This window comes from Tinamus guttatus, unplaced genomic scaffold, assembly GCF_059628265.1.
Source record: "Tinamus guttatus ecotype Peru unplaced genomic scaffold, ASM5962826v1 Tinamus_guttatus_pri_ptg000650l, whole genome shotgun sequence".
Taxonomy (NCBI): domain Eukaryota; kingdom Metazoa; phylum Chordata; class Aves; order Tinamiformes; family Tinamidae; genus Tinamus; species Tinamus guttatus.
In genome coordinates this window covers 846,994-873,940 of record NW_028289184.1, presented here as the reverse complement: position 1 = coordinate 873,940, position 26,947 = coordinate 846,994, and the positions used below count along the sequence as shown (strand labels likewise).

Sequence of the window (26,947 nt, the reverse complement as noted above, 5' to 3'; positions counted from 1 at the left end):
CCTCTGCGCTTTTTCCAACCAGCACTTGCAAGCTGTTTCCCAGCTGATAAGCCAAGACCTGGTTGCACTTTACAGCTTTTATGTTTAATGGTGCAGCCCTCAGATGGAAGCATTTGCTACTCGTGTTGGCGAGGAGGAGGCAGCCAAGGCTCTGCTGTGTTGATTTCTCTGGCTGTCTCTTCGTGTGTGGGTTGTGAGGATGTAGGTGTTTCTCTTGCCTTAAAGCAAAGACATGATTTATTTTCTTCTCTCTGCAGAGAAAAGCAAGGTAGCTGAAATATAATCCAGAAACTTGACCTGGACCCTAGCAACAGGGAGGTAGAATATGGGTCAAGTTGGTAGGCGGGAATGACTTGTGGGTGCTCCCCGTGGAAGCTTGTGAGCCTGTGTGGGAAGAAGATCACTTACTGCTAATAGGCCTCCTCCCTCAAAGGTGTGCTTATTTGAAATGCTGTTTGCTTAAAGTGGAAATAGGCACTTGCTTTAGCTGTTTGGGTCAGGAGAGCTGACCTAAGCCCTTGCTTAGAGCTGTGCCTCTTGTCTCAGGAAGCTGGAGATGTGGGACTGCTGCTGAGGTGGGTGTCTGGTGACAAACGTGCAGAGGTCCGGAATGCCACCTCTGCTCCAGGCCTTACAGGTCAGGAAACCCAGACCCCCCATATGAGAGAGGCGCTGGAGAAAGGCACTCCCTACCAGGTTAGAGATTGCTTAGGCAAACCTGGTGCCCACAAACCCATTGGTCGCAATGTGATGGAGTCAGGAGTGCTGAGGGGGCTGGCAAATGTCCCTGCTAGGCCACTGGCTATCTCTGAAAAGTCAGAGAACAGGAGAGGTGTCCGAGAACTGGAAGACAGGAAAGCCACTGTCACTGCAGCCTTCACAAAGGGCAAGAAAGAGAATCCGGGGAACCAAGAGTCAGTCAGTGCCACCTCTGTCCCTGGAAAGGTGAGGAACAACTCATGTTGGGTGTCATCTCTAAGCATGAGGAGAGCAAGAAGGTATTGGGAGTAGTCAGGCAGGATTCATCAAGGGGAAATCATGCTTGATCAACCTGAGAGCCTTCTATGATGGGATGACTGGCTGGGTAGATGAGGGGAGAGCTGTGGATGCTGTTGACCTTGACTCCAGCAAGACTTTTAATGCTGTGTTCCTTACCATCGTCCTAGGCAAGTGCAAGAAGTGTGGGCTAGATGAGCAGAGACACCAGTAGATTGAGAACTGGGTGGACTCAGGGTGTTTGCAAATAGCAGCGCAGAGTCTAGCTGGAGGCCTGCAGCTAATGGTGTCCTCCAGAGCTCCATGGTGCTCAGTGGATCCTGGTCAGCCTCATCTCAGTTGTGGGGAAGGTGATGGAGCAGCTATCAGGAATAGTCAGCATGGATTCTCAAAGCAGGAATCATGCTTAACCAACCTAAAAGCATTTTTGGGATGGAATGGCTGCCTGAGTGAGTTGTGGATATTGCTTAATGTCAGCAAGGCTTTCAACGTGGTCTGCCTTAACATCCTCCTAGGCAAGCTCAGGAAGCTTGGGATAGATGAGCAAAGTGCATGGAGAACTGACTGCAAGGCAGAGCTCAGAGGACTGTGACCAGTGGTACAAAGTCTAGTTGGAGGCCTGTAGCTAACAGTGTGTCCCAGGGGCCAGGACTGGCTCCAATCTTGTTCAGCCTCTTCTTCAACAACCTGGATGAAGGCACAGAGTGCCTCCTCAGCATGTTTGCTGATGGTACCAAGCTGGAGGAGTCGCCGATACCCCATGGGCTGCGCTGCCATTCAGAGGGACCTGGCGAGGCTGGAGGGCTGGGCAGAGAGGAACCTCATGGAGCTCAACAAGGGCAAGTGCAGGGCCCTGCACCTGGGGAGGAAGAACCCCCGGCACCAGGACAGGTTGGGGACTGACCTGCTGGAGAGCAGCTCTGCAGAGGACATAGAGGTCCTGGCAGACAAGCTGACCATGAGGCAGGAATGTGTCCTTGTGGCCAAGAAGGCCCGTGGTACCCGGGCTGCCTTAGGAAGAGTGTTGCCAGCAGGTTGAAGGACATTCTCCTTCTCCCTGTACTCGTTCCAGTGAGGCCACATCAGGAGTGCTCTGTCCTGTCCTGGGCTCCCTGCTACAAGAGAGACATGGAGCTGCTGGAACCAGCCCAGCAGAGGGGGTGAAAGAGGATGAAAGCCTTTCCTATGAGGAGAGGCTGAGAGAGCATGGATGGTTTAGCCTGGAGAAAAGAAGGCTGAGAGGGAGGGGATCTTATGCATAGATACAAATATCTTAAGACACGAATGTCTTTACATATCTGGTGTAAAGAGGATATGTCCGGATTCTTCTCAGTGGTGCCCAGTGACAGGGTGAGCTGCAATGGCCTGAACTGAAGCATGAGGAGTTCTGATTGACTATGACCAACTTTTCTGTGAGGGTGACAGAGCAGTGGAGCTGGTGGCCCAGAGAGGCTGTGGAGTCTCCTGTGGAGATTATCCCAACCCACCTGGCTGCAGTCCTGTGCAACATGCTCTACCTGACCCTGTTTGTGCAGTGGGGTTGGACTAGGTGACTCGCAGAGTGGTTGCGGCTGGAAGAGGTCTCTGAGGATCACCTCCACCTTGTGTCAGTGGAGAGGTGGAGTGGGGGACACAACTGTTTCTTGCTCTAGCTGCTGAACTATGCCCCGACCGACCAGGAAATAAGGCAAGCTGAGCTTCCTAAGCTTGACTTTCTCCACTGAGGGCTTCCCAAGTTGTGCTAGGTTGCCTGGGTTGAGCAAGGACTGTGGTGTGAGTGCGGGCACAAGTGGTAGTGCTTTCCTGCAGGCTCTAGCTCTGGGTGTGCTTGAGCTCTGAGAGGGTAGTTGCTCACAAGCATCACCTGGAGTGCACTTTGTGCATCCCATTTGTGCATTGCCTCTGTGCAATTAGAGGGAAAGAGCAGTGACAGTCAGTAAAAGCCGGAGGGGCTGCTGGGGGTGGCCAGATGCTCTAGGTGGTCCCCTTGAGCCTTGGTGAAGGCTTTGGAAGAGCCTCCTTTGGGTTGCCCTAGCAAGGGGCAGGTTCCATTTCAATGAAAAGGTCAGTTTCACTGGTTGAGCTGGGGGAAGGTCTGTCACCGGTGACAGACCGGTGCTCGTGGGGGCAGCAACTGCCAGGGATTTGGGCTGCACTGGGGTGGAGTGTGGGCAGAGAGCAGGAGAGCCCTAAAACCCTCCCTGCTCCGCTCCCTGTGGCCCCAAGCAGCTGCGGTCACTGCCAGGCTGCCCTGCTCCTCTGGACAGTGGAGAAAAGAGGGTGGCTTTCCTTTTTTCTCCCCTTGCTTTCTGAAGATGAGTCTTTCTAAGACTTACCTGTTCCCTCAGGGTTCTCCAGTTGTATTTGTAGCACTTCACTAGGCTGCCTTCAAGTGAGCTAAGTCACTGGGCTTTGCTTTCCATTCATGTCATTTTGTTTAACTAGTGTGAAGAGCTTTAGTGTTTTTTTTTTTTCTCCTTCCTGCCCTCTTAATCAGAGCATGAGATAGTTGAAGCACATTTTGGGGGGCGAGTTGTGTTTTTTCAGAAATCCATTAATTGAGCTAAATCCCCTTATATTTCCCATCCTAGGAGCTCTAAGGGAGGCTGTTACAGGAATTTAGCTGCTTCAGGGCAGGCTACTTGGTTTGGTGTGGATGCTCTTGAGCTGGCACCTAAACCTGAGGCTTCTGCTCTTGCGCTTGCTGCCCTCCACTGACAGGTTCCTCCGTGCTGTGAAAATGCAGCTAATGCCACAGTGAAGTGTGTGCACTGTAATACCAAGCTGTTCTTGCACCAGGGAGGGCACCAGAAGCTCCAACCTGCCTTTTATATCCTTCCAGCAAGGATCCCCCTTCCATCTGCATGGACATGCCCTCTTGTTCAGTCAGAAAATGTGGGTAAAACATCATCTGTGCCTTTAACTGGTGCAGGAATCTCAACCCTCAAAATACAAGATACCGAAACAGTTTTTATAGAGGCCACAGAGGTTCAGGTAGGCCCCCATGCTGGTAACCTCTGAGGCTGGGCTAGAAACACTCATTTTGAATACAAAAACAAGTGCATTAGGAAGAGCAAATGAGGTCTGGGGAGGTTGTTATGAACCACAGCGTCTTCAGAGGCTGCTGGGAATCATTTTCACTTGGACTCTCTGCAAATAAAACATCCCATAGCTCATTCTCGCCTCAACTTTGCAACATTCTCTAGGTTCATGGAAAATCAGAAGCTAAACAGGAATGTGGCTATTCCCGTTTCATGTCCCATTGGAAAACTGCCTCTAAATGCAAGTCCTTTAATCTGAGACCTTGCTGGAAATACAAGCCCAAAGGTGGGGTTAATGCAACTGGTGGCTGCTCTAGTTTGCCAGAAGGTTATTGCAGTGTCTTATTAGAGGCAAGTGAACTTACCTTGTTGTAGAAAGGGCTATTTCCAGATTATATTGATTTTATGCCCAAAGAAATAGAATTCTTCTATCGGATCTCCAGTGGAGAAGGGTTGTATGGAGCAGGAAAGCAATAGCAGTTTGAGCCCTGCTAGTATGCTTGAGGGCAAGTCTGGCTTATGTTTGTGAATGGGAAAGATCTGGGGCTTTTGAGAGAATTTAAAAATGAAGGATGACTTCTGAAGATCCTTGGAATCCTTGAGAGAGATTAAAAACACCACCAGGCTGCACTGAATCAGCAGGAAAAGCAGAATAACCGTGCACTTCACTGCAGATGCTCACTTGACAGCAGCTACGATACTTAAATCTGAACCCAAATACCTCTGTGGTGTGGCCAGGTATGGAGAGGGGAGCACAGCCTGCTGGTGCTTCACCTGGGGCCCCTTGAGTGAACAGTGTTGTTTAACTTACTTTTGTGACTCCTGCACCTCGATCTTTCAAGGAGCAATTGCCTGGTTCTCCAGAAGGAGAGGGAGAGGAACATGGAGAATATGCCCAACAGGTTTGGGGGTCAGGAGGTCTCTGGATAAAAAATAATAAATATATATATATATATAAAATAATATGTATTATTTTCTGTGGCGCCTCCTTGGAATGTTGGCTGGTGCTCAGGTTTGGCTTCATGGTGCTGCAGCCCAGGGCAAACAGCAGAGTAAGGAGGTGTCCTGCTCGCAGGCCACCTGGGTGCTACCTGCTTGGTTGCTGCAGCAGCACGTTGCGATTGCCAGAACATCAGGATGCTCTTAGCTTCTTTAAGCCTTCCTGCTTCTTCCCCACAGATGCAAGGAAACTCAGGAGTTCAGTTGGGGTCCGTGTTGAGGGAGAATGGCAGGTTGTGTTCTGGATGGGCTTACTCAAACTGCGGCCTTCTAAGCCCATTTTAGGTTGAGTGTTGACTCTGGCTCTGCTGCACAACGAGTGTCCCCGCCTTATGGTCACAGAATGATTGAGGAGGGTGAATGTTTAGTTGCACTCGTCTCTGAAGCATCCCCAGCTGTTCCAGGCTCCTGATCTTTGTGTTCCTCACCGTATCGGTTACTGGACTTATAGCATTTCTTTTAGCTCACTCAGGACCTCATGCTTATGTTCATGGGGACACTTTGCTGCTGCTTTGGGATTCCCTTTTAGCACAATCTGTGCTGCCCTTCAGCTGAGCAGGATGCAATGAAGGGATTGCTGGAAACTGGATAAGATGGGAAGCTGCAACTTCCCTCTGTATAAGGCGCCACAAATGTTATTCTTATTGGTAGGTTGAATGTTAAATTTGGAGTTTAGCCTTGGGACCCCAAGCACCACCAATCTTCCACAGGAAATCCTGCCTGTTCCTGTCTGTACTGAGATGACGGCTGCTTAGGCAGAGCTGGGCCGCCTGCCTCTTGTTTGGCCTAGATGCAGTGTTGGATATTGGGAGAGCGATTGATTGATCTGGCTAATTACGGAACAGCCCTGTGGATGTGAGCAGCAGCTGGGAGAGCTGTGCCAGAGCACGAGCCCTTCCCGCTTCCGTGCCCGGCAGCGTCACGGAGACTCTCTGTTGGGTGGCAGGGCACGCCGGCGGTTCCGGACACCGCTGCCTTCTGGGGCTGTGCACAGGAGAGACCAGAGAGGCCACGCGAGAGGGCTGAGAAAGAGGTACCTACCCAGAGGACCGCATGGACAGGCCACCTGCCTACGCGGGTGGCTCTTGCTTGTTCTCGGTGAGAGCCATCACAGGCTCCTGGTACAGTGGTGTTTGGCAAGGTGAACTTCACCCCCTTCCGGTAGTGTGACCGAGGCTCACGAAGGGGCCCTCCTGCACAGTGTGAGCACTAGGGAGCAGCCCTTGGACCTGGCCCAGGACCTGCGCGGGGGATTTGAGTTGCTGCTGTTGTGGTGGACGGCGCTGGCCAAACGCCCACATGGATCCTTCTCGTTCCTGCCTGTGGAACACTCGGGGGCTCTCCTCTCGCTGTCGCAGCTGGTGGGACTCCGACCTCCCGGAGCTCCGGCAGTGTCGCCAGCTCTGCGGGATGCTCCGCTCCCGTAGGAGCTGTGAGTGCAGAGGAGCAAAGTGCTTGAGTCACTCTTGTGCTTCCCACAGTGTGTGTCTGGGGTTGCAATCTGCTCCTTTCCTTCACTTGCCAGAGCAGCCTTCAGAGGTGTTCTGTGGGCAAGTTGGTGTCTGTGGCAGCTGAGTTATTTCAGAATGTGCCAAGAGGGCGTTTGGGGAGGGCTCTGTTTGGGGACAAGACTGTTTCAGCTGCGCTTGCATGCGGAATGCTTTACCAGGGTAGTACACTGTTCTGTGACTGCATAGACATCAGGATCTGATGAAGCTGAAGAACCCGGTCCCCAAACAAAACAGCTTTTTCTGGTTATTCCTCAGCCAGGGGTCCCCCTGTGGAAGCCCATCCTGCAGGTGGTGGTAACAGGGCCAGGACGAGCGCTTGGGGCCTGGGCCCGCTCCTGTGGCGGTCGGGGCACCGCTCAGTTTGTGCTGCACTTTGTGGGGCTGGAGGCACCTGGCGTCACTCCCACACCCGGGTTTGTGCTGTGAAAGGCAGGCGGGTCAAGGGCCTGGATGTGGGCTCAGGAGTTGGTGTTTAATGCGGGCCAGCCCTCGTCTTCCCTCTCTCAGCGCCCCTTTGCACTACTCTGGCTGTGCTGTGCAGGCTGCACGGATGCACCTTCTGCAGGAGCTTTTCCTGCCTCTCTCCTGCTGCCTCCATCCCATCTATCCCTTCTCTTTTGATACAGACTTGGCTATGCCAGCCAGAGCCCTGATTCTTCTTGCTTGTCTTAGGGTGCTTAGTCTTGATATCTAAAAAAAAAATCAGTCAGTTTTAATTCCCGCAAAAGTGTGCGGCTGCTTGCACTGCTCATGCCTTAATACCTGCAGCATTAAAGCTGAGGCTTGTGGCTTTACACAAGTAGGAGGGAAAAAATCTCTTAGTGAGCGTGGCCCAACAGTGGGATACGGTCCCAAAAGGTGGTGGGACTCCATCCTCAGATGTTCAGAACTCACCCGGACAAAGCTCCGAGCAGCCCGATCCATGTGGCCGGAGCTGGGAGCTGGATGCCCTCCCAAGTTCTGGTGTTCTGGGACTTTGTGCTTTTCTTCCGGTGGGTCCTGGAAGGCACAAGTGTCTCATGGGGTCTGCTCAAAGCTCAGCTTGGCCGTGGTGTGATCTGCTTGGGCAGCAGTTCTGGTAGAGGGGGTTTCTGAAGTGTTTCTGGTAACTGTCCTAGCGATAGGGCTGGAGCGCTGCCTCCCGCCTGGGCGCTACAGGTAGGTCTGCAGATCTGTGAGCAGAGGGAAGGGCTGGATGTGCTTCCCGGATCGGAGCTGCAGAAGACGCTGCCGTTCAGGCCGAAGACATTCCCGATGCCCTGGCCAGGCGCGTGGATGCTCAGCAAGGCTGTTGCAGTGCTTCTAGGCATCTCCGGGCGTATGAATGGGAATGTGGCAGCTTAGATTCCTAAAGTACTTCAGACATCCATGCCTAACATCAGCATCTAACAGATTTTATGGCTTCTTTCCATTTTTGTAGGAGAAAAAAAAAAAAAAAAAGGGCACGCCACCGTGGTCCAGACACTGGAACTTGACAACTGATGGGAACAAATTGCTGAGACACTCGGCTGTTCTGGGATGCTAAAGCACAGGGTTTAACCCAAGTTCCTCCTTCATAGAGGCCTGCACCTGCCAAACCTTGTAGCATTATTGGGAGGCTTTTCTGTATCTCCTCTCCATTTCCACCCTTTCACACATCAGTGTTTCTCTGCACTGTTGCAAGCTAGCTCTGGCTCTGCCTTCTGCTTCCCCTTGTGCTTTGGTTCGGGTTATCTGGTGTGAGCTGCTGGCTGTAGACTGTGTTTCTGTTTCTGCCTCGAGCTTCTGCTTGGGGGGTGTCTCTCGAATGTTGTAACTGACCTGCTTTTTCTTTCTCTTTTACTGTGCCTCTGTCACTCCGATCTGTCTCTCGCATTCTCTGTTCTTCCCACCTCCGTCAATGCAGGTTCATCATGCCTAGTGGCATATAAAAAGACTCCACCTCCCGTGCCACCTCGGACCACGTCCAAGCCATTCATCTCTGTCACCGTGCAGAGCAGCACCGAGTCGGCACAGGACACCTACCTGGACAGCCAGGACCACAAGAGCGAGGTGACCAGCCAGTCAGGACTGAGCAACTCCTCGGACAGCTTGGACAGCACGCGGACGCCCAGCGTGACGAGAGGCAGCGTGGTTACTCCAGCCAGGGAGACTCCGGAGGCATCCCAGAAAAATGCAACTTTGAAAAGCGACAAAGGGACGCTGACTAGCGAGGAGCCTAAAGCGGAGAACGTCCCCAAAAGAAAGCTGTCGTCTATAGGAATACAAGTATGGAACAGTTTGGTTTATGCTTTAAGGCATGTCCTTAACCCATCTGTCTAGTGTGTGCGTTCTGTGTAGCCAGGCGGGCATCTGAGGCCACCCAAAATGCCTGAAGAAATTAAGTAGTTTGTAGAGCTGACTTACCCTGCACCCAGAGGTGAAATACAGCAAAGTGTTCTTATTACAGGCCAGAAAGAAATAACTGACTTTTTACTTTTGTCCTAAAGTATTTCCTGATACAATTGGAAGTGTTAACTGGGTGAGCCTCTTCCCTCAAAGAGGTGTTTTGTTTTTGTTTTCTGCAAATATGCATGTGTTGATACTGTGGGCTTCACTATGTATTATTTAAAGTCATCTTGCTCCTTGTCCATCGTGGTTCTAGGGGCTACTTTCTTCTGAGGCAGACGCTCCTACCTGGGGCCTGCATGTGCCGTGTGGTGTGCAATGTTCTCCCAGGCAGGGTAAACCCATGCTCTATTTGGCAAGCATTTTCTGAAGTCATCTGCAGTTGTCGCCCTTTGGTGTGGACAGATTTCTCAGGTGTAGGTAGCCAACTACTGAGCTACCTGTGTGTCCCAAAGGTCTCATTGAGTGCTGCAGGCTACAACCCACAAACAGGAACTTCAGCCCTTGGGCGAGTCCTACTGCAGCATGTGTTCCTTGTGGCCACAACGTGCGTGCACCCATGCAGGGCTGTCGCAGATCCTTTCAGCTGTTGCATCCCTGTTCTCACAGTTCTTTCACCCTCGGGCTTGTGCCTTTGCTGCAGTTGGTTTAAGATCCTCCACGCTCAAGTGGTTAGGCCGGAGCCTCCCATGCCGCCCACGGTGGAGGGCAGCGAGTGCTGCTCGTGCTGGAAGCCCTGCTGGTGCTCGCTGTCCCTCCTCGGTGACACCCGGGCTCTCTGTTAGCCTCTCCTTGGCTGGACAGTTCGGTGCCCGCTACAGTGAAGGCTTCTCTGTGTGGCTGGTGGGATACAGCACCTGCTGAAGGGCGTGCAAGGGAGCTCTTGTTGCAGAGGCTGCTTAACTTGGCCACCTCCTCCCCAGTTTTTCTCTCTACTCAAGACTATTCCTAAGGTATCTGCCTCACTGCCTGGATTCCCTTCCTGAAATCTCTTACCCTCTTATCCAGAGCTGAGGAGGGTGTCAATCTCCAAGAGAAAGGAAGGAGCCTGGACTTTGCTGTCCGTGTGAAGCAGATTGCTGCCCTCATGTAGCTTGGTCCTTGCCTGTGGTGTTGCCACCTGCACAACTGCTCCCTCGGGAATACCCAGCCCTTCCCAGCCCATTGCTGTCTGTCTGTGCAGCTCCTCCTGCTCCCCAAACGTGGATTCCAGCAGCAAGTTCTTGTGTCTGTTTTTGTCTATATTTTTTTTTGTTTAATAAGGTTGACTGCCTTCAGCCAGCGGCAAAAGAGGAGCCTCCTCCGCCAGCCACCAAATTCCAGTCCATCGGGGTGCAGGTAGAGGACGAGTGGCGGTAAGTGAGAGATGCAGATGTTTGTAATCCCTGCTGCTTTCCCTGGAGCTGCGCTCCCCACGTTTGGACCTTCTCCCTGGCTCTGTTTCCATATGGGTGGTGGTGCACGGCGGGGGTTCTGCGTAGTGCTCTTCCTCTGCAGCACGTAGCCACTGCAAAAAGCGCTTATTCTGTAAACAGCCAAATCAATGGGAATCTGAAGCTTAAAAGCAAAACGAAAAGGAAAAAAGCTTGGGTTGTAATTATAGATGTGCGTCAGTCCTCTCATCTGAATGGCCTATTGCAGTAAGCAGGCAACTGTACAATTTTGTCTGAACGTGTGGGGTGTGTTTGCGTGAGGAGGGGAGGCTGTGAGGATGAGGCTCAGCTACAGACATCGTAAGCAAATGCATTTTTTTGTAGCACATGAAGACAGCCAGGGTGAGTTCTGCCATCCAACACTTGCTTTTGATCTCTCTAGAAACAGCCACTCTCGCAGCATGTCCTCCAAACAGGACACAGACTCTGACACACAAGAACCTAATAACTCGAGCTGTAAATCATCTGAGAGAAGCCTTGCTGAGTGCCCCCAACACAACAACTCCGTTGGTGTTGATGCCAGTACCAGGCAACCAGCCAAGCCCTCGCAGATTAAGAGAAACCTCTCCTATGGAGACAACAGTGACCCAGCCCTGGAGCCTTCCTCTCTCCCTCCTCCTGACCCTTGGCTCGAGACGTCCTCCACGTCGCCGTCAGAGCCCACGCAGCCCGGGGCCTGCCGGCGGGACGGCTATTGGTTCCTGAAGCTGCTGCAGGCCGAAACGGAGCGCTTGGAAGGCTGGTGCCGTCAGATGGACCAGGAGACCAAAGAGAACAACCTCTCTGAAGAAGGTAGGTGTTGCTGATGTCTGCACACCAGACTGGAGCAGCCTAGCAGCTCCTTTGAGTGGGAGCTGAGGCTGAATATTGGAATCACCTTTCTGCACTTACCTTCTGGTAGCTAGTAGGGTAGGGTAGAACATGCAGGTACAGCAAGGAACAGTTTGTCCTTGAAGAGGATAGGGAGGTAGAGGAGGCTACTCTTTCCTGTTAGGAAATAATACCAAGATGTAGCAGGAAAGACTTTAGGATGGTGGTGGAAGCTTCTGACCAGTCAAGACGTTTAATCACTTAAACAGATTGTTTCTAGGAGGCAGTGGTGGGTCCTTGTTCCTGCCTGTCCTGCTATGTTCAAGTAGGCTTATGAGAGTCCATTTGACAGTGAGGTGGAGAGAACTACAACTTCCGAACCTGTTAGTGACCCTTTAAATTGGTGGACTTGTCCTCACAACAGAGGCTTCTTCATATAGGCCATCTTCATTTAATTCATGCTAAATACACCCCAAAATACATGTATAGTGAGCACAAAGCTATTTAATTGCAGAGGGTTCAGTCCCTAGCAGGCCTTGTTCTTTTATTTTCAAATGATTAAGCAAAATTCTGTTTCTTGTGGTAGCGAGTGCATAGGGTGCTCAGAGTGGAAAAACTAGGTACTTGGTTGCAGAGGGCCTGATCTTTATTTTGGCCCTGTCTTTTATTTCTTTCTTATCTTTTAATGAGGTGAGGTGATGGTGAGACTCGGTTGTAGCGTGCCGTCCCTGCTGCGAGCGGAGGCAGCTCATATGCCAAGATGTTGTAGCCTGGCACATGGGGACTAGAGTGGTGTTATCAGTAGCATTAAGAGCAGTCTTTGCTAAGTTATGTAACAAGAACTTAGAGAGTGGGGAGTAATTTTGCTTTTATTTGCCAAATTACGTGTGGACTAAAGGGAGAGGGGCATCTGTTCATCCCTAGTCGTGGATCTCCATGTGGCTCCATGTTTCCCAATGCCCCTTTGGAAGGAAGAGCCTCGTACCAGGCTGTTTTCCTTTAATGAACCATATCCCAGGCTCCCTGGGGACCCCACTGAGACCAGCCTCGAGTCCTGGATTTTAACAGTGTCACCATTAAAAGCCAGAGCCTGCTGGTAGTTGAAATCCTTCTGGTAAATGAAGGTTGAAGATTGATCTCCTGCCTTGGGCCACCTTTCCCTCATGTGTGAGTGGAAGAGCACATGAACTTGTGCCTGTAGATGGGGTCACTGAAGCTGAGCTCATCTGCTAGGACCTTTAGTAGCCTTCAGCATTCCTTCATGTAGTGATTTTGGTGCAGTTCTGCTCCTAGAAGGAGCAATAGTAAGTGAAAAGGACAGTTTTACTTTCAGAACAAATGTAATTCCAATTAAATGGTTGTTAGGAGACATCTTGGCGTGTTTAACAGTTCATTTAACCATGGCTTTTTTTCCCCCTCCCACAGTCTTAGGAAAAGTCCTCAGTGCGGTGGGCAGTGCACAGTTACTAATGTCACAGAAGTTCCAGCAGTTCCACGGCCTCTGTGAGCAGAACTTGGTGAGTCCAGATCTTTCTCTGGGTTTGTGTGAGGGGGTTGGGTTTCTCCCGGCTGCGTTGCAGGGATGTAAGTGGATATTAATGGGCTGCCGTCAGTGCGACAGTGTTGCAGCAAGGCCAGCAGCTGTGCTGTGCGGTCGGACAGTCGTGCCATGATGGATGGAAGATGTTTTGAAACAGCAGCTGGGCAGGGGAAGGCTGATGGCTTTGGTGTCTGTTCTGAACATGCACTTTTTTTAGGTGTCACTTGCTCAGGGCTGAGTGTTTACAATTCCTTTTGGTGCTCATGTGAGCCCTGAAGAATTTCCTTTGATCAGGGCGTGCTAGAAGTCTATGACTTCTGAGTCCGAATCTTTTCCTCACCATGCTACTGCGTGTCCCGAAACCATCCTATTTATTTCTACTTTCTTGAGGCTTTTTGAACTGAATCATGGAGGTTTTCCCCAACAGAGAGGTGCCTGAAAAACCTGCAGTTCCTCCTTGTATCCTTGCTTTTTGTGTGGATTGTATAGATGGCTTAATCATCTCCCTAGGGATGTCCCTAGGTGGTTGCAAGGCACTGCTTGGATTTGCTTTCTTCAAATGCAATGTAAGGGTTTGCCCTTGCTCAAAACAACGTGGGGCTGACTCAGGGCCAGGTGGGAATCTGTTGGGGAGGAGAACAGGAGGTGACTTCATTTTTTTTTAGTTTCCACAGAGGTTAATTTCCCTTTATGGGTGAGAAACTTAGCAAAAGTTAGGAAGAGGAGGAGGTGGTGAAATGTTGAACATCCACGTGCTGATCTCTGGCTCATCATAGCTGAGAGATTAGGAGCAGTGAAAGCAGCAGCTGGGCTGGCAAAGCTGTGGGCCGAGGTCTTCCTTTGACAGCTCCTGTGCCCATCTACTCCCCTCTGATCCCTTGTTTTCCTCAGACAATCCAGGGCTATGATGGCAGTTCACACCCTCAGAGCTGGGGAAAATCTGTTGCCATTTGGCAGAAGTTGACTGAAGAGCTTGGTTTTTCAACCTCACTTGAAGATCGGTGATACAGTTCCAGATTGCTGTGCTAGGGAAAGTAGCAAAGTGCTTGCCACAAGCTCTGTTTCTATACAGTGTTGCATGCGCGTTCTGCGGGTGTCAGAGCTGTGCTGCACCCTGTGTGCTGTCCAGCTCCTGTCCTTGTTGTTACTCTGATGTCAGGACGTCTGAACAAGAAACTAAGTGTTCTAGCTCTGAAGTGTGTCCTGGGGCCTTCGTTGGATGCTGCAGTGGAATTGGGACTGGCCAGGGAAGCCTTTGGAAGAGGGGAGCTATTGCTTTCTGCTCTAAGTGCCTTTTCGGGATTCTTCATTGGGCTTCTGTCAGAAAAAATGCCATCCCAGTTTTTAAACACAGAGTCTTCGCCAGTGGATGGTGGCCTTGTCGCAGCATTTAGGGCTGGGATCTCCTACGGGATTTGCAGTTTTGGTTGTCAGGAGGGTAGAATTGCAGCAAGTGAATCTGTAGCCACCCAGACTGCTACAGCTGGTAGGGGCAGGGTATGTTCTAATAATCTTTTTAATGCTTTTCCCCGTAGAATCCTAATGCCAATCCCAGACCCACAGCTCAGGACCTAGCTGGGTTTTGGGACCTCCTGCAATTGTCCATCGAAGACATCAGCATGAAATTCGATGAGCTGTACCACCTGAAAGCCAACAGCTGGCAGTTGGCAGAGACACCGGAGAGAAAGGTGAGTGTGGGGCAGGTTGGAGTGCCCAGGACGCATCAGATGCCTGGGGTATCACAGGTACTTCTGCTCTTTCTGTCTGTGAAGAGAAAAACTTGTAAAATTGCTACCGTCTCCTGCTTGTGCCATGTAATCTCTCCATAATGTATCTGCCCTTCGTGGTGCTTTTAGCGCTTGGTCAGCTAAGGGATTGCAGGGTCCATGAGCCATCCTCCCCATGCATGCAGGTAGGTTTGTGGTGCATTAAGAACATTCCTCTTGAGTAATGCAGGAAAATATTTTGTACAAGGGGAGAAGCTGCTGTGATGGGGAGAGTAGTGGAGGGATGAGCTGTGTACCCCTGGAGAAGTAATACGGAGCTCTCTAGTGTTTAGCCCTGCCTATATAGGTTGCAACTGCTCTGTCCCGAGTAGTGCCAAAAGCATCTGCTTGGAACCTTTTGAAGATGTGGCTGCAATCATGGGCCAGGTTTTTATAACCAGCCATGTTGGGGGAAAGTACTATGATTCTGGGCATTTACTAAAATTTTGCAATTTCAGCATAAAGTCTGGTTTTTATACTGTGTGTCCTGAGCTCTGATCACTGGCTGGGCCACAGAGGTAGGATGTAACCCCCATCCTCTGTGCCAGTCAATGCACAGTTATCCAATTCCAGAAATTGGGAAGCTGGTGGTGGGATGGGGGCCTTGCTTGAGACCTGCTCCTGCCTCTTTCAACCACCTTGCGGTCCTGTTGCTTTAGCAGCACTGCAGAGCCGCCCCCCCTTAGACAGCAACCTTCTGTATGTGCATTTTTATTTTATGTTCGGGTTTTTCCTTACTGTCTCCCTAAAGGAAGAGAAGAAACCACCCCCTCCAGTGCCAAAGAAGCCAGCCAAGTCCAAAACCCAACTGAACCGGGACAAAGCCTCCGATTCGGACAAGCAGCGCCAGGAAGCTCGCAAGCGCCTCATGGCCGCCAAGCGCGCGGCCTCCGTGCGGCAGAACTCGGCCACGGAGAGCGCCGACAGCATCGAGATCTACGTCCCCGAGGCGCAGACCCGCCTGTGAGCCGAGCGCAGAGGGAGCAAGGAACCGCGTGGTTTTTATAAGTCATTAAAAAAGGAAAAAAGGTTCTCTCGAAACTAGTGTGATTTATTCAGTCTAGAGACAATGAGCCATCCTTGAAAAGGGCTCCTGAGTTGGCTTTTTTCTCTCAGCTTTAAGTAATGAAGATTTTAAAACAAAACAAAAAAAGAACAAAAAAATCCCCTCTCGTTTTTTCTCTCACTGGCTGTGGTGTTGCTGAATGGACTGAACGGACTCCTGGAAACTCCAGCTCCTCAACTTGGAACTTCAGTCTTTTTACTTGTTCTATCTAATGAGAATTATTAGCTTGTTTACAAGAAGAGGACAACAAAACATGAAGCCTTGAGCACTTGCCATGCTGTGGTGTTCTTTCTCCTCCTCCCCTCTGTTCTTCCTTCTCATCCTTTAAGTTTTCCTCCTTCTGCCCCCTTTCTCCCACCTTTTGCATGGCTTTGTTTACTGTGTTAGAAATAACCTCTCTTCCACCAAGCTCCTGAAGAGAACACCTATTCAGTGTGTACTACTGTTGCACTCTGCTAGCAAGCAGCCTTTCTTGGGTTTTATTTTATTTTTTTTCCCTTTTGATGGGGATGGGGGGAGGGACAGGGTCGTGGGTTTTTGTTTCTCTATTTTATTGAAGTGAGAGGTGACCGGATCTGTAGAATGTAATGCAGGAGTGTCAAAATGCAGCCCAGGAACTAACATGTGCAATAAGATGGCAAAGAGGGATGGGGTAGTATTTAGTCAGCTGATCCCAAGAGGAAAAATGTACCCTACCCCTGGCACAGGACCACAGAAAGTACAGGCCTGAGCTGCACACACTTTGCTTTCTTTTTTTTATTTTCTTTCCCCTTAATTATTTTTCCTTGAATTGCTTGTTGAGAAAGAAGCTGCTACGGGGAGGGGAGAGCTGTGTGGGAGCGGGCTGGGCCCGGGAGCGCGGTGGTGTCGCGCGCTGGGAGCTCTGTGTTAGTACAGAGGAGGTGAGGGTGGCTGGCGGGGGCTGCCTGCCTGTATGTATGTGTACATATGCACATATACACTTAGTACCTGTACATTAATTCATACACACGTATACATGCCCTTACACAGTGCGGATGGTGTAGTAAAAGCACCTTGGTGAGAATGGGCGGATGTATAGCATATATTTTTACATGTACTATAGCTAGATGTGTGTAAAAGTGTGTGTAAAAATATATACCCTGTGTGTACTCAGATGCCTATTTTTTCCTTATCTCCCTGCTCTTTGGGTAGAGGAAGGATTGTTAAATACTTTTTAGCCTGTTTTCCCCCTTTCTAGGCCTCCTTTTCAGTCTGGTTTCTTGAAACCAGTGCTGTTGCCACTGAATTTGTAGCTGCCCCCTCAAAACAAGGATCTGGCCCCATGCTGAATGATCTTGCAGGGATTTTTTTTTTTTTTTCTGTTTTTCCTTGTTTATTTGCTTGAAGGAGCTGGGAGATCTTGTGCTGCCCTCCTGGGGGTGGGGGAGGAATCCCAAAGAAGCCTCAACCAGGGTGTTGGTGATCCAGAAGGCAAAAAAAAAATAATAAAAGTAAAACTGAATGATGTCCGAGTGACCCTTGTATATTGTCTGTGCATAGATGCTGTTAGAGAGTTTCCCACCACACTGCCCTGCAAAAATCCCATGCTATGGAATTCAATTTCCTCCTCAAAGCTTGACCGTTAATAATAAGATTCCAGTTTGTACTGGTCTTCGTTGCTGGAGATAGAGATGGTTGGGTTGCACTGGTTTTTTTTTTTTTTTTTTTTTTTTTTTTTGGTGGGGGGGGAGGGAATTGGAGGGGTTTTGTGGTTGTAGAGATCTCTAGTGTTTATATCAAGACCCCTGTGGAAATGTGGGTTATTTTTTACTTCATGCTTCTGCATTGCAGCCAGGTGGCCTGGCCTGAGCCTGCCTCTTCCTGAGCTCCACAGCTGCAGGCAGGAGCCCAGGGAGAGACCCCTTGTCCCGCTGCTGTGGCAGGGAGAGCCTGGGGGGCTCCCGGGCTGGGAAACACAGGATGTTGCCACTGGGGGACAGGGGATGTCGCTGCAGCCTCGTGTGTCCCTGTGGGAGCGGATGCAGGTTCCCTGCTGTCCCCTGCCGCCTCAGAGGAGCTCACAGAAGCAAGGACAGCCGCCTGCGTACCATGAAAAAAAGAGAAATAAAGTAAACGCAGTCTCCATTGGTCGCTGTCTGCGCTCTTTCCTCCCTCCGCGTGCTTGTTGGGTGTGTAAGGGGCTGGGTGCCCACGAGCTGCTGCCGGTGGTCAGGGCTGCTCGAGGCTCTTGGTGAGGCTCTGGCTGGCAGCGAGGTGCGCGGTGCCGTTGCTGCTCTCACATTTGGCTGGAGGAGGCTGCGGGGACCTCATGCTTCGTGGTCATCCCATGCTGGGGTCCGTGAGGCCTTGGGGATGCCAGGGCAATGGTCCTGTTCATGCTGCGGTGGGTTGTGGGAGCTGCGTTCCTCATCAAGTTGTGTTCGCTGATGCAGGTGGGTTCTGACGGTTGAAGGAGATGCTTAAAGACTGTTGCTGCCACTAAAACAACTCAAGTACCTTAAATCTCTCAGGGCTATGACAACTCCCTTCAGTCTAAAAACCTCCTCCTGGAAGGTACATAACAGAGATTTATCCCCAATTTCAAAAATTTGGAGTTTTTCATCTCAAATGCTGAATGTTTTCTGATGGGGCAATTATACTGTTGAACCTCATGCTGCCAACTAGAGACATGTGGCCTCTGAGGAGCCTTTTCCTTGCATGCCTTCCTCCAGAAACGTCAGGTTACTTCCTCAGGAATCTCTGGGGAAATAAAGACTCATGCTTCAGCTGATGCCTTTTTGCTAATGGAAATAGCACCCAAAGGGAAACTGGGTCCTTCCCAGTGCCTCTTTGGAGCCCTGCTATAGGGGCAAGTGCCGGTGTGGAAGGGGCCCGGCTCTCCTGCTGAAGAAGTGGCACTTGTGCTTGCTGGGACGTGGCCGTGGCGGGGGCATAGCTGCGGCTTGGCCTCACGTTGGGTTGATTTCCAGCCTGGGGGGGGGACTGCAGTAGTTGTGACCCTCCCCATGTAGCGCTTTCAAGTAAGAGCTCCCTGGTGACAGCTGTGTTTTAATGTAACGTGTTTGGACGCAACGGCAAATCTACAGCTCTGGCGTGTAGATTTTCCTGGAAGTGGCATGGTCTGAAGGATCGGGAGTCTCTTAACAGTATCTTGGCACCTCGTGCTCCATCCAGCGTCCTCCCTGGCTGCCCTGCAGCACTGTAACCTAGGGGTGCTGTGTAGCCAAGCTAGCTTCTGCAGAACTAAAAAATATTTTAAAAAGATGTTTAGAGCCTACGAATTGGCAGTGAGGAGGTTATTTGTCCCTGGATTATCCCGCTTGGCAGGTGGGAGGCGCACGGCACTACACGGGCAGGTGCAGGAGCTGCTCCCTGCCGGTTGGATGCTCTGAGCGTGGCCGGGCTCCCCAGGGGCCACCGGGAGAGGGCAGGAGCGGCCCAGGCGCTCCGGAGGCTGGCAGAGCTGGTGGCACCTGTTGGTTCTCCCTTGGGAGAGACTTGTGGCTCGCGGCAGCGATGCCACCGCACGCCCCCGCCGCTGCGAGGAGGAGGAGGGTGAGAAGGAGCCTTGGTCCTGTGCTGCTGCTGGCCATGGCCCTGCTCCCGAACCCGGAGCACAGAGGGAAGGCAGACACGCCAGGCCCGCTGCTGCCTCCTTGTCCATGCAGCCAAATGCTCCTCAGGCCAGTGAGCTGCTGGGCCCGCATGGAAGGAGCAGGAGCACCACCCCAGAGGAATTTGGTCCATCACAGTGTTAAGGCCTCATACACAAAACAAACAAACACAAAAACTGAAAACTTTTATTTGACAACTGAACAAACAAGAAGTTATTTACAGTAGGTTTTTTTTTTTCTGCTCCATAAGTTTCAAGCCGATCAGTTCCCCCATCCCACCTCCTTCCACGCTGTCCTCTGGGGCTGTGACGTCCCCGCGCCCGGTGCGGACAGCACCTCCCCAGCCCTGCTCTGCTCCCCGGGCACAGAAAGGAAGAGGGGAAGGAAACACTGCCCTCTCTCTAGGACAATGGTGACAGGAAAGGGCTACTCAAAGGGACCAGGAAGGCCCTGAACTTCAGGGTTTGCCCCAAAAATGATGGCCGAGGCCATGGAGGAAGGGCCGTGGGCAGCGCTACATCCTGTGTCCTGCCCCCGGCAGAGCCGGTCCCCCTTGCTCCATCCTGGCACCGGGGCTCCAGCCCCTGCACTCAATGGGAGCAGCAGGTCCCAGGGACATTAATATCTCTATTCATGCAACTTAATAATCAGGCTAATAACCTAGGATTAGTGTTTCTTGGGATAGATAATATAGGTGTGTACACATCACTATTTTACTTACATTTTACAGTGAAACAGCAATATCCCAGCCCCAGGACCGAGAGGGACGAGGTTAAAGCACTCGAACCCCCGGCCCTCCAAGGCAGCTCAGCCACAGGGCCCTGGCTAGAGACAACTCTGCTCTTGCAGGCCCCGCGCTTGCAAAGGAGCCCGCAGGCCGCCCAAGCTCAGCGCATGTCTCCTCCCAAACAGAGGCAAAATAAAAAAATTGGGTACAAAATTTCACAGTCTCAGATTCACGTCCCCCCTCCTGTGGTCAGCGCTTCCCCGGCTCTGCTCAGTCCTAGGACACGGCCTGCACAGCTCCAGCAGGAACAGCAGAGAAACACCGGGAAGCTGTGGAAATGCTTGTACAAAAAAGTATATATCTCATAAATCACAATAAATCACAATCAAAGGGAAAAGGTTTCAAACAAACGAGCAAAATAGCACCATGGAGATTTCTACTGGCAGCATCTGTGAGACCCGACAGGAGGAGGGTCTCACTCGATTTTCGGTGCGAGAAAAACGTCACCGACTTCAGGATTCCAGTTCACCCACCCGTTCTCCTTCCCCAGGCAGGGCAGGGCCACGCAGGCAGCACGAGGTGCCAGGAAGGCCCTTCACAAAACAAGGGAACAAGGTAGAAAACAAAAGAAACCAAAAACAACAAAAAAAGAGGAGAGCGGAGAGTTTTGCTTTGGGAAAAAAAAAGCTTTTCATCTGTGATCCTTAAAGATACGAACGAGGAAAGAAAAAAGAAAAAAAAGATAGTAACTTTCTCTCTGTCGCTCCCTGGACAAACAGTTTTGGCTGGTCCCTTGTTTAGGGGGAAGAACACGAAGGCAGTCGGCGGGTTTCCAAGGGGCTCCACAGCACCGGAGGGGACAGCAGTGGCTCCGTGAGGTTGGCGCGGGGCCGAGGGAGGCCGGCTCCCTCGCGAGCCCGAGGAGGAGAGGCCGGGACAGGCCTCGTGCTGCCACTCAGCCCACGGAGAGGCCAGAGCCCCTGGGGATGCACGAGGCAGATTTGGGATGAGCTGGGGGCGGAGGTGCTGGTAGATGTTGCTTCTGCCAAGGATCTCCTGGCCTAGCAGGAGCAGAGGGCCCCGTGGCCAGGAGGAGCCCAGCTGGAAGCGACCTGGGGACATTATTTGGAGACGGAGACTCCCAGGGGCTCAGTCTGAGGTGAGAGGGGCAGCTGCCCGCTCTGCCGCTGCGATTCCAGCTCGGCCGCCTTCTGCAGCGCCACTTCCACCAGGAGCTGGAAGCTGCTGAAGTCATCGCCGAAGAGCTCAGGGGGCGTCGGGGGCGGCGTGTTGAAGAGTCCGCTCGTGGGGGAGGCCGCCTCGGCGCGTGCCAGCAGGGCTGCGGTGCTGCCTGCGGTGCCTGGCGCCGCCTTGGGCTGCGCGTCGGGCTCGCCGGGATGCTTGTCGCGCTCGGGGCTGCGGGCGCTCAGCACCGTGAGGCCGCGGCGCAGCGCCTGGGCCGGGTGGCACAGTACCTGCGGGCACACGGACACGGGGAGCAGCTTGGAAGGTGCCGCGGGCGGCACCACCAGGACGCCGGCAGCGGCCGCTCGCGGCAGGGCCGCATCGCCGGCCTTGCCGCCGCGGCGGGAGATGGTGAACTGGTTGGGGTCCTTGCCGTCCTTGCGCAGCATGTCGGGCAGCAGCCGCCTCCGCGCGTTGATGAACCAGTTGCAGATCTGCAAGGGGAGAGAGCATGGCGGCACGCTCAGGCTGGGGCTCCGCAGAGCCAGGGCGGCCTCTCCAGAGGCTCCTTCCCCGCGGGCTCTGGCACGGCTGGGCACTGCGACCCGACGGAAACCACAGCGCCGTCTGCTTCCTGCCTGGCACCAGCTCCCACGGGCTCCGTCCCTGCCCTCGGGGCATATCCTGCTGCTGGTGCAGGTGCCCAGCGGGTGCCACGCTCAGGCCGGAGCCCTGGCACGCGCGGCCTCCCCAGCAGGGGCTCACGGCCTCATCCGGGAAGACCCCCTGCCTGGGCCAGTCCCTCCGTGAGACACCGGCCAGGGACGGAGCAGCTCTTGGATGCTGGTGGCCCTGACCCAGGAGGGGACGGGCCCCGCAATGCCTCAGCCTGGCCCCCAAGCCCTGGCGGCTCTGACCACGCAGCCAAGGCCGGGCAAAGCTCAGGTAACCCTCCCAGGGCACGGGGAATTTGCACAGGGACAGCCCAGGCATCAGCAGACTCCAGGAATCCCCAGGTCAGAGCGCAGAGGGCATTTTCCTGCTTTTTGTGGAGCAGATCCCTGCCCTGACCATGCCAACGAGTGCCGAAAGGCAGCCACGTCCGGGGGAAACAACTGAGGCTGCAAAGCACAGACCGACAGCCTGCACGGGAGACCCTAAACCCTGCAATGGCCCTGCACAGAGCTGCAGCCCCTCACGCGCTAAGCGGTGCCAGGGACCACACGAGCACATTAGCACCTTTCCAGGCCTCGCACCCACCAGCAAAGTTACAGGGGGCTTTTTAAAGGGGCTCCCAAACACAAACGCAGGGCTCCGCAGCTGCGTCTCTTCTGAAACGCAGCAGCCTTGCACTCAGCCCCTGCCACTGATTGTTGCAGAGGACCTTGCATAAAAAAAAAAGGTTACATTAAAATAACTGTCTTCTTACTAGAAAACAATTAGGGGAAAATAAATCAGGGAAAAAAAAAAAAAAAAGTGACTGATCTTTCCCAAATCAGCAGCTGTGTAAGTTATTTCCCCTGAGGAGAGAGAACTTACCACAACTTCAGTCACAGCAAGATCTCAGTTTCTTTTTTTTTTTTCCCCCCCTCTCAGTCTTTCAGACAATATTTGACATTTAGCACCCTCAAATATGCCAGTCTCACCTCCTCTTCCCTTCCAAACACGCTCTCTCTCAAGCCTTGGCTGAGCACCCTTGACATGATCCTGCAATCCCATGGCCATCAACAGCTACAAACTGCCAACCAGACAACTAGACTCTCCCAACAAAAAGCCCAACCACCTCTGTACAACCACCTTACAAAAGGTCATGCTGGAATCCCCCATCCATGCTTGTTCTTTCCAGCATTTAACTTCATTGGAGAACATCACCAAAGAGATGAACACAGGCGGAAACGGGGCAAAACCCCGGGCACCGCACAGCATCGCTCATGCTCATGAGCCAGGATGGGCCTCGACAGCTCTCATCTAAGGCCACCGGGCTCCTTTGGACCTGGCCGTTGCTCTGCGCCACCACCACCCCGTGGGGACCGTCACTCCAGACCGTCCCAGTGACATCCTGGCGGCAGCACATCCCGCAAAGATCCCAGGGAAGGCTCTGCTGCGCAGCCCCTCTCGCAAGCACCAGGGCACCAAAGAGGAGCCTCTGGGCTGCAGAGCCCGACGGGCTGCAGAGCTTTTTGTCCGCAGCGCTCCCATCTCCCCCTGTTTTTGCAATAGAGATACGTGGCTTCCCCGTTTCCCCGGAGACCCTGGGCTCACACTCCCTGGCTCCCGTTCCCAAAGAGAGCTGGACCGGGGAGGGGGGGAATACATAAAGAAGTGGAAGCCCAGGCCCCTGCTCGGGCAGCAGCTGCGACGTCACATTGCTCTGGAGAGCCTCCTGCCAAGCCTAGGCAACTGGGCAGCTCAGCTGAGCAGCAGAGCGGGCTGCTGGATCCAAACCTGCTGCCCCAGCCACAGAGAGGAGAAAACCCCACAGTCATTGCAGCCTGGGCGCTCGGTCCCCATCCGGGCATGCAGAAGCTTGTCTGCTTCTCTGGAAACGGCGTGGGAGCTGCACGGAAGCACCTCGCAGCAGGGAGTCCTGCACCTCCACCCCATGAAGCATCTGCTGCTAAAACAACAGGGCAGCTGAGCAGCCCCTGCCCCACACCAAGTTATACCAGGATTTTCCACCTCCTACCTCTCCAATAAGACAGCAGCACCTTCTCACTCACGACGCAACGGGCTGAAGCGCCCCTGGTACACAAGGATGCCGCGCTGCAGCACAGAGGGGCTGCATTTTGCAGCAGGAATGCCAACAGCACCCAGTGGCTGCAAGGACACCCTGCGCACGGCCAGAGGCAGGTGCAAGGCATGGCCAAACCTCACACAAGGCCAGGCCCCACAGACACGCTGCACCTGCCCGACTTGGTCCCGAGGAGCTCAGAGAGCTCCTGGCAGGACCGCAGTGCCCTCGCAGGGCCAGCGCATGCAGCAAGGCCAATCCAGCACAGTGGAGACCCCCAGCACACCGGGCACCTGCTGTGCCATCCACAAAGGACCTTCCCACTGTGCGGGACCAAGCCCGGGACAAGAGCATCTTTGCAGGGCCCCAAACCCATCAGAGCTCCAACCCAGCTGATCCAGCTCGAGCCACCCCAGGACCACCAACCTTCCCTCAAAGCAGTGCCCCGGGGGCTGGCCAGAGATGAATCTGTCACACAGTCAGCATTTAAATAAATAAAAACTGCAAAGAAAGCTTGCCCTGCTGGTCAGGGAGAAGGAAACCAGACAGACTGACACAGCCCACACACCAGCGTCTGGGATTGCCGGCCAGAGCCGCACTGAGCAGCAGGGAAAGGAGAAGTGTGCTGCAGAGGAAACCCCAGGAGAGCAGCTCTGCCACGAGCCCCCTGGCTTTTGCCTGCTCCCACCCTGCACAAGAGCCATTTCCTACCCTGCACTGCTCCAGGGATGAGCAAAGAGCAGGCGAGAGAGCAGGCACGGGGCCCTGGGCCCCCTGCCCAGGGGCTCCTGGCCTTCGTGTGGCTCCCAGCAACACAAAGTTGCAGGCAGTCAAGCCCCAGGCCTGCCTTCCACCATGGAGCCAGGTCCTTCTCACCACCCCAGCACAATGGAGAAGGTGACACCAAAATCCAGCCAAGGCTGCAAGGAAAAGCTGCTGGGAGCCCTTCAGCTGGCTTGCGTTCCCCTTAACGCAACCAATCTAGGAGGAGACAGCAGGGCAAGCTGATGCTCGTGGTCCACCTGGGCTCACAGCCCATCTACCCCCAGGCCTCCACAGCTTTCTCAAGGAGCAGTTTTTTCCCCTCCAAAGATTCCCAAAGGCTTCTCCTGCTCTCAAGGACCAGGAGAAGCAACACCTAAAGCCTGCAAAGTCGCTCAGGCTCTCCAGGGAAGTTCTGCAAGACCAGCTTGTCCCAAGTGCTGTCACAGAGCACCCTGCAGAGCGTTCCCAGCCTGTCACCCCGAGCCCGTGCGCACGCGCATGTGCCACGGCCGGTTGCAGGGATCGGCTCTGACCTGCAGCACCGAGAGGCTGGTCTGTCCCGAGAGGCTGAGCTTCTCCTGCTCAGAGGGGTAGGCGTTGAAGCGGTGCTCATACAACCAGTCCCGAAGGATCTTCACAGACTCCTTGGGCAGATTCCCCCTCCTTTTCCTCTTGCTCGACTGAGACAGGTCCAGGGACGTGGCGCTGTCGTCCTCTCCGAGGTCACTGTCCGACATGGTGGAGCTGCCTGCAGATCTCTCCTGGTTAAAGCCTGGGAAGGTGCAAACCAAACAGCCCGCGTCACACGCTGCCCTGGCCAGGCGGCGGGACCCGGCCTTGGAGCAGAGCAATGCAGCCCCCCAGCCACCTCCATGGCAGGGGGTCACTCCACTCCTAACCGGGCTGCAGGAGGCAACAACCCAGGCGCGTTCACGCCATAACAAGCGCAGGAGCCAACCCCCATCCGGGGGATGAGGAGCTACAGCCGCTCAGAGACAACAGCCACCACGCAGCCCCCCTGGAGGCCCGTGGAGCCTTCACGGGCTTAAGCGAAGTGCACACAAGGGGAGATCAACAGGCGCTACCCACAGCAAGCCAGAAAATCAAGCACTTGGGTGGAAAAAAAAATGCAAGAGAAAAATAAGGGATCAGAACTAGAAAGTGGTAGCCATGGAGGAGGACCCACGCAGAGCCGTGCTCTCCGTTCTGGCTCGGCAGCGTGCAGGCTCTCGACCGCCTGCGCATGGAGGCGCACGATGGGGAGCAGCCGGGGCAGCTCCTTGTAACCGCTGTCATTTGAAGGACAGCTCTGGAGCACAGCCAAGGGCAGGGGGGACCCGGGGAGCCCGCGGCCGCGCGGGGGACACAGCACGGGCAGGGCTCATGAGCCGACCCGCAACAGGTAGCGCCCCGCTCGGCCAGGCAGGCGCCTTCCCGGCCCCTCCACACGCACAAAGCGCAGGCAACGGCACCGAGCCGGGAAAATGGCAAATCCTTCTCCCTACTTGAAAAGCAGCGAAGAAGGGGGAGAAGAAAAGGAAGAAGGAAAAAAAAAAAAAAAAAAGACCCCTCCTCCTCAAAAAAAAATCAAAACAAAGCAAAAACTAAATCAAAGAAGTAAAAAAAAAAAAAAAAAGCCATAAAGAAACTTTAAAGGAAAAGGAGAAGGGGAAAAAATGAAAATCAAGAGGAAAGGTACAAGAAAAAGCCCTAAGGAAGCCAGCCCGGAACTTGCAAAACTTTCCTGGCCGCCCGCGCCGGGGGGCGGCTCCCGGGCCGCACAAAGGAGCGGGCAGCGCGCTCGGCTCCGCGCTCCGCTCCGCGCCGGGGCCGCGCGGCCCGGGCCGCCCCGCCGGGCCCCGCTCCGCTCCGCGGCGGGCAGCGCCCGCGGGCCCGGGCGGCGCCGCGGCCCCGGCCCGGCCCCAGCCTCGCGGCGCGGGCCCCGCGCGCCCGGCCCGGCCGGGACTCCATGTTCTCGCCCGCGCGGGCTGCTGCGCTCTTACCGCCGGGCCGCCGCCGCCGCCGCCGCCTCCTCGGCCCTTGCATGGGCCGCGCTCGGGTCGCTCCGGGGCTAGGGCCCTGCGGCGGCGGGGCCGGGGCGCACGGAAAAGTTTGCGGGCCGCGGCGGTGACAGATGCCGAGACAAGAGTTCCCTTTGTTCCCGAGGAGGCAGGAACTTCGGCCGGGCCCCCCGCCCCCGGCCCGCCCGCCCGCCCCCGGCTGTCACCGCGGGGCGCCGCGGCACCGGAGCGGGGCGCCCGGGCCCAGCGAGCCGCGAGCGCGGAGCCCCACGGGCCGCAGCGAGCGCCTTTGTGCGCCGGGGGGGCCGCGCCGCTACCTGCCGGCCCCGCCGCCCGGCCTGACGTCAGCGCCCCCCGGCCCGGCCCGGCCCGGCCCGGCCCGGCCCGGCCCGG

General features: G+C 54.0%; 2 protein-coding genes across 7 annotated transcripts in view; one reads left to right on the top strand and one right to left on the bottom strand.

Annotated features, from left to right (window-relative positions):
- The window catches only part of DLGAP4 (DLG associated protein 4), a 139,829-nt gene extending 123,543 nt beyond the window's left edge, over positions 1 to 16,286 (top strand). For all 5 annotated transcript variants that reach the window (XM_010225621.2, XM_088536052.1, XM_088536051.1 and 2 more), the window contains 6 exons: positions 8,433 to 8,794; positions 10,178 to 10,269; positions 10,730 to 11,139; positions 12,583 to 12,674; positions 14,233 to 14,385; positions 15,215 to 16,286. In XM_010225621.2, coding sequence (XP_010223923.2) covers positions 8,433 to 8,794; positions 10,178 to 10,269; positions 10,730 to 11,139; positions 12,583 to 12,674; positions 14,233 to 14,385; positions 15,215 to 15,430 — 1,325 coding nt within the window. In that variant the 3' untranslated portion in view covers positions 15,431 to 16,286. The remainder of the gene's footprint in view (positions 1 to 8,432; positions 8,795 to 10,177; positions 10,270 to 10,729; positions 11,140 to 12,582; positions 12,675 to 14,232; positions 14,386 to 15,214) is intronic.
- Positions 16,287 to 20,973: 4,687 nt separating this feature from the next.
- On the bottom strand, positions 20,974 to 26,579 carry TGIF2 (TGFB induced factor homeobox 2). 2 transcript variants are annotated; one of them, XM_088536055.1, is made up of 3 exons: positions 26,537 to 26,579; positions 25,067 to 25,305; positions 20,974 to 21,531 (listed from the first exon to the last, which is right to left on the bottom strand). In XM_088536055.1, exons 1-3 carry the CDS (start codon positions 26,577 to 26,579, stop codon positions 20,974 to 20,976), a joined length of 840 nt encoding a protein of 279 aa, XP_088392181.1. The 2 variants fall into 2 exon arrangements, with proteins under 2 accessions (XP_088392181.1, XP_088392183.1); XM_088536057.1 differs by lacking the exon at positions 26,537 to 26,579 and having other exon boundaries at positions 25,067 to 25,302.
- Positions 26,580 to 26,947: the final 368 nt, after the last annotated feature.